The sequence below is a fragment of the Sphaeramia orbicularis genome, chromosome 10, assembly GCF_902148855.1.
Source record: "Sphaeramia orbicularis chromosome 10, fSphaOr1.1, whole genome shotgun sequence".
Classification (NCBI taxonomy): Eukaryota; Metazoa; Chordata; class Actinopteri; order Kurtiformes; family Apogonidae; genus Sphaeramia; species Sphaeramia orbicularis.
The window spans coordinates 8,106,670-8,119,930 of record NC_043966.1 but is presented as its reverse complement, the minus strand read 5'-3'; the positions used below and the strand labels follow the sequence as shown (position 1 = coordinate 8,119,930).

Here is a 13,261-nt window from a genome sequence, read left to right as displayed (position 1 = left end):
AGCAGATCAGACTGTGACTACTGCTCTTCCCTTTTATAGACCGGACATCTGCTGGACTCTAGTTTTAACATTTTTAATCCTTTCAGCACAAGACAGGGTTATTGACTTAAAAAAATAGGAAGTGAAATAATCCCATTGAGCGATTATTAGTCCCTCAAAAGACATAGTTAATTATTAGCATCAACTTAAAGTCATTAATAGGCACTAAGTGCCAATGACAATAAGATAAATACCTGCTTTATTCAGTTAAAGCTTCAGTGTTTTTTCTGTTAATTGATTAGTAATGGCCTTTGGTTAATTGTGGCTGATGACAGGTGGGATTATGTGAACAGGCTTTAACCTGTGAACCATGACTGAGAGCCACTAAACTAAAAAAATAGATCTTAATTAAGTGGGTGTGCAATCCTCTAAGCTTATTGAATTCAGTATGAGTGAGCAGAAAAGCAACATTTAATCTCAGGCAACAAACCACAGGAAGCCTTCCACGATATTGAATCCCATTTCTAGATAAGCGATTCAGCTACTGTGAACTGATATATCCATGACAAGAGGTAGAAAAAGTACATGAGTTGAAGTACATACATTTAAGTAATAAAAGACTGGTAAAAATACTAATTCAACTTCTTTACCCAAAAAAAAAAAGAAAGGTTTAGGCTCTAACGTGCACTCAAAATATGAAAATAATAAACATTAACTTAACTCCAGTGTGCAAATCGATTTTTAATTCCAGAACTCAGACTGTTTCCTCTTTTTGTGTTGTGTCATCAAACCATTTATTCAGATTTAAATTGGACTGATGTGAAAGTGCAGAAAGACACAAAAAAAAAGAGCACTATTCCTCTCAATTGTATGACATCTAAACTGATGAGCCTGTTTAGACAGATATTTGTGCCAAAATGTCGGGATTGAAAGTTAAAGTCACCCTAAAAAATAAATACTCAAGTGCATTAATGAAATATTTGTACTTTATTTCCTAGTATTTCCCAACAATGAGTTCCACTTGACCCTCACAAAAGCTGAAAATAATATGATTAATCACTAGTCCATAATCACAGTTTTAAGAGGGGTAATATTTCTGTGTGCAAATCAATAAATAAAAAAGATTATAAGAAAACTTATTGACTTGTTTGTTTTTAACAGAAACGCGACCATAGCATAATATAAAAACACCAGAAACAACAGAAAGGAAATTATACCTTTAGTCAAGCACACAGCATTCAATAAAAACACAAATAAGGTGAGAAAATTTCACTGTTAATTAGAGTTACATACGATTTGTCTTCAACCATCTGGCAAGACTGTAAAAATAGAAACATGAAAACAGATACTGAAGGACAGTGACTTTTTTGTTTTCCAGGATAATCCAGCGGACCATCCGAGCTGCAGTGGAGCAGCATTTCCTTGAACTGAAAACCTCCCTCGACCAGGATCTCAGCAACTACGAGAGCCAAGGGTGAGAGTTGACACACACACACATGCACACGCACACACACATATGCACACAGTGTAATGAAAGTGCAAAAACTGTCCATTGTGCACCTGCTGTTGGAAACACAAATAACACAGATTCCTTTGCGGTTCAACCTGGCATCGAATGACTTTAAAGAAACATATTTATCATAGCGGACATTGTGTACAAAGGCGTGAGGCCAGTGCTTCAGCTCAGGTTACCTGTAAACATGTTGACAGTGGCGTTAATGAGCCAACTGTAAATGCTGAGGGCAGCAGCTGCTCAGGGGTGAGTGACCTCCAAGACAACATACAGCGTCCAGGAGTTTATGGACGCCACTAAATCACAAAACACACGAGGAGTTGACACCACAAAACAAACAAAACTGAAATTTAACTCGTTTTATTATGTTAAAAACTCAAAACCTTTGTGAATGTTGGTTTTCCAGGGTCGGAGCCAGTGGTCCTGGAGCCCAGGGTTGCCATGGAGATGAAGAGCAACAAACTGACCCTGAAGACGGGGAGACGGAACAAAAGCAGACCGAGCAGCTTTCACCACAAAGCCAGAAGGACACAGAGGTGAGTAGAAGATACACTACGATGAAAAGGGGAAAAGAAGCCATCATTAGATTATTACATGTAATAAATGTCATTCGAGTCCCTTTTCCACCAACATTTCCAGGAACTTTTATTACCAGGTATTTATTTACCCAGGTAAAATAATTCTTGGTAATCTGTGTGGTTTGCGTTTTCCACTGCATCTAAAAGTTCTGGAAAATGTTTTCAAATCAGGCTCGGTCATTTGGAGTCTCGAAGCCTCACTGTTAGTGTTGAGCAAATGCGTTGGAATGGGTCCAGGCTTATTATCCAGAGTTTATTCAGATGGACAGACCGGTCATTACAATGCACTTGTAAGCGTAGACGAATGCGCGCAAAAGCTCAGAAGAACGTGTTTGTCGAATGGACCTCGTCATCCATCCACTTCTTGTAGCTTTTCTTCTTTTGCTCCATTTTCCTAATAATCAAAACACAAATGAAGTGAAACTTGTAGAAATGGAATAAACAAGTCTGCAGATGCCACTGGATTAAACATGGAGGGTGTGTCCCACCAATCAGCATTCTTCAGCACACAGCCCCGCCCCCAAGCATTCTGGAGAACCTGAAAAGTCCAACCCCCTTACTAGGAACTTTATTCTGGGAAATATAGGAGTAAGTAAAGTTAAAGTTCTGCGGTGGAAAAGGGCTGATGGAAAAACAAAGACATAAATACACAAAATGAAAGTGAATTTATTTGGAAACTTCTAAAGCAAGGGAATTTCCCTCCAGCGCAACATCTATAGACAGACTCATTAGTTGTTGTGTGGGTTTGCAGCATATTTCCCAGAGTTCCACAGATGAATGTTTGATATTATCAGCACAGTCCATCTCAAACAACAGACTCTTTAACAAACACACACATCAGTGATTACACTAGCATATTGAGTTCTGTCGTCCTGAGAGACGCGGTATTGAAGTTTTTATCAAGTTTATTTTAGATTTTGACACAAAGAAGGATTATTACACATTATAGTGCTCACAAGGATTTCAGAGGAAGTGCCTAAATAAAAAGTGAATGTCTGTAAACTGATTCTGAAACAAAACTCTTCATTAATACTCGTATATGAATCCCACTCTGAGCTTCATCAGGTTAAAAAAGTTGTTATACATTGATCTCTTTTTGTGCGTAATGTATAAATAAAGATAATTAAAGTTGGATCACATCATTAATAAACATTAGTGCCGTATTCAGCCTTTCGCATAAATCCATCAATCAGCCGATCATTAAGTATATTCGAGATCATTGAGAGCATGTTTTACAATTAATTTACATTTACATTTTGCATTACTCATTTAGAGGTGAAACTAATGAGTCTTTTCATACTTGATTAATCTGTTGATTATTTTCTCAATTAATCATAAAAAGATGCAAGTGTCTTATTTAATCCACAACCTGAAGATATTCAGTTTACTGTCAGAGGAGGAAAAGAAATCCGAAAAGTAGTTGTTAATTAATGTAATGATCGACAACTGTTTCCAGGCTAGAAAGAACAGCAGTAGAATCAGCAAATTAAAAACCATCAAAACATTTTCAGCCGAAGAACACGGTGTCAGAATCGGAATACTTTATTAATCCCAGGGGAAATTTTTGTGTGTTACAATTGCTCTGTGAAAGTATAATTGAAGTAGCTTTTATAGATGAATTAAGATTATTAAAATAAAATCAAAATGGAAAAATTAAATGCAATCAAACAAGGAGGTATAACATGAAATTCCTCAAACCTGTGAGTGTAAGGTTCTGTGATCTGTTCCATTTGGGCTAAACTTAAAACAGTCTGAGCTCATGGAACTTAAAGCCGATGTGTGAAATTATGTAAAAGTCACCTGTGGTTTTTAATTTCTTACCCTTTACAATCTGATCCGAAAAACTTAACACGAGATGCGACCCTCTTAAAGTAGCTCTGGATCCCCGTTTCTCACCTGGCTGCTGACATTCCCACCTTTACTGTCCCCTTTTTCACATCCGTCAGTCGTCATCAGAGACTCACATTCGATCCTCTTGTACATGGCGGAGGTATTTCTCACTAATCGTCGCGTACCTTTTTAGTCGCGCTGGTCTCGGTAGAAATCAAAACCCCTTAAAGTTCGCCTAGCCCCGTCGGTGACATTCACTTTAACGTCAGACGGCAGGAGACACTTGCCCTGGGAATGATGGGAAACCTCAGTTGGATTCTTTAAATAGATCAGACAAGAGCTGAGGAACGACAGCAGCACCTGTGCACAAACGACAACACCACACAAACAATTTTCAGGTTAAAAACTTGAGCCTATAGCCAGAACTTTTAATATGTTCTACATCCACACTGACATTCACAGGGCGATGATAGCATAGTAGCTGCTTAATGGACCTGATCAAGTTCATAGAAGAGAATAGAATCCAAAAAAAGAATGTATATAAATGTCACACAAATTGTACCAAAAATATTGACAATATACAAAATTAGAAGAATACTATACAAAAATATACAAAAAGCTAATTCTATCTATCTATCTATCTATCTATCTATCTATGAGAGAGAGAGAGAGACAGAGAGAGAGCTACCCAGAACGTCAGCCAATGAGCGTGCAGTGCCACAGAAAATCAGCCAATGAGAGCGCAGTGTCACAAAACGTCAGCCAATGACAGCACTGTGTCACAAAACGTCAGCCAGTGAGAGCTCAGCTACCCAGAACATCAGCCAATGAGAGCACAGATGATCATTAAAGCTCATTTTAACCCATAAAGACCCAGTGCTACTTTTGTGGCAGCTCCCAAATGATTTTTTTTCTCTGTATTTAACCTTTACCAAGTGATTTATCACAATTTATTATAATATTATCTTCTGAATTTTTTTCATTGAAAATCAATTTTTCCGATATTGAATTTACTGATCATGTAGATTTTCACAAAAAGGTCAATTTAAAGTCGAGGGTTATTTGATCAGAGAAAACTCAAGAAAAAGTGACGTTTCCCAGCAAATCTATCATTAACTGAACATAAAAACAAGTGTCTCCATCCACTGTCATTGATCCAACTCCATGGGTTCTATCTATCTATCTATCTATCTATCTATCTATCTATCTATCTATCTATCTATCTATCTATCTATCTATCTATCTATCTATCTATCTATCTATCTATCTATCTAATTTTATATTAATTTTTTTTTTTTGCTCAAAGTGTTTTTATTGGTATTTACGCAGAAACTGTACAGACAATATGTTACAAACATGAGTCAATACAAAGAAGAACAATCCCCACCCCCCACTCCTCACCCATGCTCCAACAGAAGCCCACCCCTATAAAAAATATCACTGTACCATTTGGCAGATTGGCTTTGATTCTGCATACAACCACATATATTGTGTACATTGTTTTCCTGTTAAAATTATATACAAAATACACTCAAAAACAAAGCAGATATGGTGTATGGTGGGTTTGGAAAAAAAAAAGAAAAAAAAAAGAAAAAAGGGAAGACATTTTTAAATTATAAATGCAAATAGAGTAAAAGTGGTCCCTATGAATCCTAAGTTCTCTATATTAGAGGGTCAGTCTGACACAACATCAGTATGGGTGAATATTAATATAATTTTATCGTGTGCCACTCTATCAAAAGACTTTCAAGACTGATTGGTGATTGTATTATTGACTCAAAAATATCGAGGTATCATTGCGTTTTTACAGTAGAGGTGGATTTTTTGTCCTCATCATCATAGTTTAATACAGGAGTGTCAAATATACGGCCTGCTGGCCAAACCCAACCCACCACAGGGTCTCATCTGTTCCATGGGATGAATTAATGAAATACAAAAATTACACTCAGATATTCAAGGAACAGTCAAGGGTGTCAAAGTCATTTTATTTCTGGTTCCACCTACAGATCAATATGGTCTCAAATGGGTCAAACCAGTAAAATACTATTATAATAACCTACAAAAAATGACAATTTCTCTCTTTGTTTTGGTGTAAAAAAGTAAAATTAAATGAAGATGTTTACATTTACAAAGTATCCTTAAGTCATAAAAAATGTGAATAACTTGAACAAATATGAACAACCTGAAATATCTCCAGAGAAGTAAATGCAATGCCTGTTGTAGATCCACTGTGATAAATATCTAAGTTATGTATGTATGTTATGTAAGTAATGCACATGTATAAATGATAAACTGAGGCATAAAATTGTTAAAATTGCACTTCTTTTTTTTTTTTTTTTTTGAGAAACTTCAGGTTGTTCAGATTATTCATATTTTTTAAAGGATAATTTGTAGTTCTATAATTTTTCTGAATGTAATTTTACTTTTTTCACTCTAAAACTCGAGAAAAGTTTGAAGTTGACATTATTTATATATTATTATATTATTATTTTACTGGTCCAATTGGTCTGTATGTGACCCCTGAACTAAAATGAGTTTGACACCCTCGAATTAAATACATTTTCTACAGTTAAAGGGGGGGGTTTCGGATTAATGTCACACTGAAAAGTCAGAAATAGAAGTGAAGCAAAATCACTCTCTGGGGTGGAGTCACAAAGTGGCACAGACATGTAGGTAAAAGTTGTGGCTTTAACAATGAAAGAGAAGTAAGAGAAAGGACAAAACACTGTCACATTTAAGTACATTTTAGTGAAAATGACCTCATTATTAACTGTTTATTGTTTTTTGTTTTTTTTTATGTAACCTCAGTTGAACCGGCGGTAGTGATTACCTATTGGTACTGTATTTGTAAACATATGGAGTATTTGTAAAGTCACAAAAAACCCCAGTGTTACCTAATATTCAGAGGAAGTGAAACACCATCATGCGTATCAAGTGAAACAGAATCCCTTCATACCAGCTGGAATCTACCTGTTTCTGTCAGATTCTGTTTCTCTTTTGGCACATTAAACCTTTTTGCTCCGGTCTGTTGTTTTTATCACAGGTTTTTATTCATAATAATAGTAATAATAGTGATGATAGTGATGTTTGATTTGTTGCTGTCGCTTTTCATCAGGATTCCGTGGAGTCTGGAGCCGCTCTGGAGGACGGTTCAGGAATGGACCTGGATGCAGACGCTGTCAGAGACCCTCAGAACAACATTAACACTGCCAGGTGAGCAGGATGGTCAGTGAAGGGTCAGGCTTTCAGTCAGTTAGAATAAAATCAGAGCAAATATAGAGTTTTTGAGCCAACGTGTTAGCATCTATTCAGACTAAATTTTAACTGGAAATAGTAAAAACTCGCATCTGTCTTTTGACAACCTGCGAGTTTACACCAATACCACAGCGTAAGATGATTTTCCATATCAACCAGTCGTTTTTCCTCCCTTGTAACTGCATCTTTTTGTTGTATCTGGATGTAATTTATAGCATTAAATAAAATACTAAAGGTAGTGATTGTGAGTTCCAGCCTTTCTCGTATAAATGGAACAAGTATTTCACTTTTATTCCTGGAGCATTTACGTTATTCAGAGGAGTTAGTGTCACCTCTGATTAACGAGTCAACAATTCACAAGGAGGACACGCAACAGACGACCCTAAACACATAAACACCGAAGAACAATATGCAGTAGATGCCATTAATGTGAGTCTACAGGCAGTTTAGATCACTGCAACTTCTCCTAATGTTAAAAAGCAGTTTGCTTTCGGTGAAAATCTTTCCTCTGAACTGAACTTCAAAGAGCTGTCCGTGACCACAAGCATCTACTGATCTAAAATGTTCAGTAACTTTCGATCCACTAATCCTATGAATACATGTAAATAATTGGTGTAAAATGCAGTTTGTCATCTTTTCATGGTCATCAGATATGACCCATTTGGACATTCAGAGGCTCCATAGTGAATGTGGAAACACCATCATCTTTTACAACATTGATTCACCAGTAAAACACATGGAGTTTGATAAATAGATGCTTGTGTTGTGTTCAGTTAATGATATATTTTGTTGAAAAACTCACATTTTCTTCTGATTTGTGTGTTTTAATATTATAACTTTTGAATTTACTCTTACTTTAATGAACATCTGTAATCTGTAATTGAATATACGATAATACCTGCTTTTTACTAAAAATGCAGACTACAAAATAATTAATAGTGATGAATCTCTTTAGAAGGGTTAGACGTAGATAAAAAGTCATTTGGAACAGTGAAGAAGATCTTTAAGAGTTAGCTATTTCAGACCAGCTCAGAGACTGAAAGACGTTTAAACTGTAGATGAACCTGCCTTTTCAACCCTAAATGGCTCATGGTGATATTTTAATGTTTGCCACTTGTCCGAGTATAATTTAATGCAATAAAGTCACATGTGAATTACTGTAACTAAGTAAAACAGTAGAAGAAGAAGAGTTTATAAATGTTGACTTCACCAAAGCAATGTGAAACTAAAAAAAAAATCAATAAAAGAGACTTTTGGACTGTATTTTAACACCGTAAAAGTTAGTCATGTACTTGTTTGGGTTCATGATACTGATTTTATATGTTACTAATTCAGACTTAACCAGGGTTTCTGCGGGTCTTAAAAAGCATTTTAGAGTCATTAAATAGATTTTGTGAAAATTAAGGCCTTAAATGGCTTTAAAAAGCATTAAACTCAATGTCCAGAGGCATTAAAATATGTAATACACTTGATGGAAAAAAAGCATTGTTATTTGCGATTTATTTTGATTATATAAACGTTTAATAATTTTGATTGGTAGTGTGGTGATGATTGACAAGCAGAACCCTTTAATTGGCTATTGTTTATTGCCGATGCACGAAGTCACAACACCGGATGCTTGGAATGTAACATGCTGTGGCGAAAGAGCGGAGGGAGTATTAGCAAATGTCGTAAAAATGAGAAAATGCAAGTTTCAGCAGAAGTGATTGGAGGAGGAACTATTCAGAACCTGGTTAACACTTTCAGTGCCATGGGCCGATTAAATCGGCTTTACGAAAACAACCTGTAAAGTGCCACGGGCCGATCAGATCGGCTTTGGAGAACACGCCATATTTGTGTACAAACAAACCATCCACCCCCATTTCTTTCTCACATTTCGATGACGTTCTTTCTGTGTCCCCCTTTTGAGACCAAGCAGACGGGAATTTGAGGTCACGCGACCGAATAATATTTTCATATCTTTTTAATGTTTCTTATTCTCCGGTGTTTCATCAGAGGGAGCCCTCCATGCCGGGGGGCGGCTGTGGACTCCGGGGGCTGTGGCGGCTTCTCTCACTGGGGTCCGCTCCTTTCTGGTGGGTGGGGGTCCCAGTTGGCCCTCTCCCACTAGTTGGGATGCGGGGCTGTGTTGCTGGTGCCTGGTCGCCGGGGTCGGCGGCTGCATCCTGGTGCGGATGGCTCCCTGAGACAGCGCCTCCTAAATTGATGTTTTACTTTTACTTGTACATTTTTGTTCTGGTCTACCCGTGCTCAGTCAGTCTTCTTAAGTATGTGTGAGCTTGTGGGTTTGCATGTATATGTGTGTGTGTGTGTGTGTGTGTGTGTGTGTGCGGGTGAGTGGGTGGGTGTGGGTGGGGGGCGGTAGTGATTTTTAAACTGATATGTAAAGCACTTTGTGCTACAGTTTTTAATGTATGAAAAGTGCTATATAAATAAAGATTATTATTATTATTATAAATTATGCAAATTACGATCAATAATGAATCGGCTGCGTCCGGTGCATTTTGGATCTAATCAGCAGTCGGTCGGATGTTACCGAGCGGTTTCCTGCAGGATTCTTCAAATATTATAAAAACGACGTGAAATACTGAAAAACGGCCAAATTCTGTGACACTTTTAAGGCTTATTAGCCCCTTAACTGTCTGGCACTTAAAGAGTTAAAGCCTGTCGACGGTAATCCGACATAAAATTGTAAATAAAACTGTACCTGCAGTTGGACATGGGCATTAGTAGGGATGGGAATTGAGAATCGGATCCCAGTAGCTCGATTCCTTGGAATCGTTTGCCTGCCTGTTTGACGATTCTGCTTATCGATTCCACCTTCGTTGTGCATGCACGATGACGTCACGCGTACGCTGCATTGTTTTGGTCAGAACGTAGCCAACATGACGTTGAGGCAGAAACGGTGTACAAAGACGACACCAGGTCCACTTGTAACACTTGCAAAGCTTCCATTTCTTCAAAAGGGTGGAATCCCTCCAATATTCTCAAACATTTGTCCAAGGCATGTGATTCATTTACAGGAATGTCATGTGTTTGATTCGCTACTTAGCGACGCTTGTGAATGTAGCGGCAGAGTGAACACCGGGCCCAGTTCTGCTTCCGGTACAGGCAACAAACGTCGTACCCCTCAAATACAAGTTTTCGAAGGTAGGGGAAAGGAAATGAGATGCACAACGACAGGAGAGGAGCCGAGTCACACGTAGTGGAAATACGGCAATAGAGGAATTGGTGAAGTGTCTTTAGTTTCACTTTCACTGTACCCCCCCCCCCCCCCCCCAACTGGGCCTGGCATCATCAGTTATCATTATTTATATATACTGTATATGTTATATTTTCTGTGCAGATGGAAATATAAGAGACAGTTAATGCAAACACACCCATTTGTACTCTTTTATTCCCTCACCCAATGAGTATCGATAAGGAATCGGATCGATAAGCAGAATTGATAATGGAATCATTAAATTCTTATCGATTCCCATCCCTAGGCGTTAGATTTGTTTAAAGTGGCATTAAAAAGGGCATTAAAGAGCATTAAATTAGATTTGCTGATACCTGCCGAAACCCTGTTAACACATTTCAGATGGAAGATGGAATGTTCTTCACCACAGAGATCATAAACATTGGTTTGGATTGATTGATTTAGTGATTTATTCCGAACATGCAATGAAATTTAACATATAGGCGAACAAGCAACACATGCATAATAATACAAATATCAACAATCATAACAATCTGAGACAGAAGAACAGCACAATAGTTCCATTCACATGCCCAAAAAGGAAAATGCGTAAAACATGCAGCGTTGGTTGTATTTTACTTATCACTTGACGCTCACATGTCCAACCACACTGACATGCAGCATCAGCCGAATATAAAACAGACCTTTATTCATATCTATGTCTGTCTCTAACACTTTATTTCACAGTGCAGTTTCATAGTTTGACACCACATGTCTTGGACTGTGTCACGCCTGCAGCTGGATGTTTAAAATGACCCCGTGATGCCAGTTTACACATTTCACAAGCGAATCATCAAAGCAACGACAACAACAGCAGTCAGTGTTTTGTAGAATCAGGTGTAGCAGGTGTGTGATCCACCAACATTTTCAACGTCAGAGGAGAAAACATTCGTGACAGGCCTTAATTTGTGTGACCTTAGTGTGAGTCTTCCTCACGTTTGCATCAGCGCCGTCTCAGATCCATCTCCAGAGAATTCCAAATAAGGTTACAGGATTATAGCTGAAATATTCTCAGATCTCCATTGGATCATTGTGAAATTATTTTGGGAAGAATTCTGGTCAAGGACATGAAGCCAGGTTTGTTTTGGAAGTCTTCCCAGGGCCATAAAGTAAGTTGGTATGCAGTCAGTATATTTCACCTCAAGGATGGAAGAAAGACTCTTAGCGTCTCATTAAAAAAATCTGTAAAATGTCTCCTGAACAATGCAGTTTGAGATCGTTTTCTGCTCTGGACAGAATTCAAGGTTTCATGTTGATGTGTGTTTTCAGGCAGGACAATCAAACCTGTGACAACATGGAGGAAACTGACACCTCAAGCTCCGTAAGTAGCATTTTTTCTGTTGTTTTTCTTGTTTTCGTGTTCCAGAGGAGGTTGTGTCCTTTTGATGAACCCTGAACCTTTTAGCAGAACATCAGCTCATCTCATAACTTCATCTTCTTCATCTTCTTCCTGTGCTTTTCTTTGCTTTTCCGTCCTCCAGGAGTCGGGGTCGTGCCGATGTGATCAGAACGCCAACACCAGCGAGACCAATAGGAACCACCCGTCACCATGCCAACCAACCGCTGGCACCGCCCCTCATCTCCAGCTATTCCCTGACAACCAATGGGAAGGTGAGTATTTTTGCTGAGATTAATCATGACTGAGATCATGCAGTTTGATGTTAGGTACACGTAGGTTTTAGTCATTTTTTCTTTTCAGCAACAGGCATTAAAAGTGAATACAAAATTTTGTTCTTAATTGTGTATTATAAAAATTGCATCTTTGGTATTGCTGAAGGAGGAGCAATCATCCTTCTTTGTATTGTCTGAGGAGTCACAGACGTATCGGTGTGAAATTCAGTTGTAATTTTCAGATGAATGGATGAGAATGGTGAATTGCTATGTGAATAAATACGTGAACCACAGAAAATACCAATAAAGAATTTTTAAAAAAGTGAATACAAAAATCTAAAATGAAATACGGTCTTTTTTCTTTTCCATGGATAAAAAAGAAATATGTGAAATTTTTGTTTTCTATTTTATAAAGTAAAAAAATAAGAATTCTTTATTTATATTTCTGTATTATAAATGTATTTATACATTTGCTACTGTCATTATTCATCCATGTAACAAGGGTTCACTTGGTGACTTTGGGCTTTAAAAAGCCGCTAATACAATAATGAAAACAAATGAAGAAATGCCATTTTTCCCCCTTTTTTTAAGATCAGATATGGTCATTTCCATGAGCACCAATGAGGACTCATTAAAAAAATCAAAAACACATCAGAATTAGACCAATTGAAGTGGTTTAAATGTCTTTAATAATGTTTTCCCAGTGTACTAATATACATTTAATGTATTTTTATTTAGTTGAAATGTTTGAACTATAAATATTTAAGACACTACATTCAGGAGATGAAAAATAAAACTGAAGACATTTAGATCTTACATGGTCCCTAAATTAAAAACTTACTTGGTAGCCTTTATTTCAGCCTGTTGTTGTGTCCAAGTAAACCAAACCTTGTATCTTAACCAAGACATTGTTGCCGATCGTTGTGTTTGAAACTAATCTGTTCGCGTTTAATCCCAACATGTTTGACTGAACGGATATCGAGAGAATGACTGATCTCACTGCTCGTCTTCTCTGCTGTCTCTCTCCCCATCCCCCCTCCTTCATCGTCTCCTCTTCCTCCTCCTCCTCCTCCTCCTCCTCCTCCTCTCTGTTGTCCTCTTTCCATCTGAACAGCGTCACCCCCTCCCCATGTCCACCTCCCTCCCATAGACTTCTCATGTATGCATCTGCAAAAGGAAGGCCAAGGTAAGTAGATTCATGCCAGGACAGCCATCATCAATCTACCCATCCTTCTTCTCATCCTTTATCACACA

At 37.7% G+C, this 13,261-nt stretch overlaps 1 protein-coding gene across 1 annotated transcript in view; it reads left to right on the top strand.

Annotated features, from left to right (window-relative positions):
* The window catches only part of fam13b (family with sequence similarity 13 member B), a 106,563-nt gene that overhangs the window by 69,948 nt on the left and 23,354 nt on the right, over nucleotides 1-13,261 (top strand). The window contains exons 9-14 of the mRNA XM_030146196.1: nucleotides 1,358-1,453; nucleotides 1,899-2,028; nucleotides 7,016-7,113; nucleotides 11,666-11,717; nucleotides 11,878-12,007; nucleotides 13,122-13,193. Coding sequence (XP_030002056.1) covers nucleotides 1,358-1,453; nucleotides 1,899-2,028; nucleotides 7,016-7,113; nucleotides 11,666-11,717; nucleotides 11,878-12,007; nucleotides 13,122-13,193 — 578 coding nt within the window. The remainder of the gene's footprint in view (nucleotides 1-1,357; nucleotides 1,454-1,898; nucleotides 2,029-7,015; nucleotides 7,114-11,665; nucleotides 11,718-11,877; nucleotides 12,008-13,121; nucleotides 13,194-13,261) is intronic.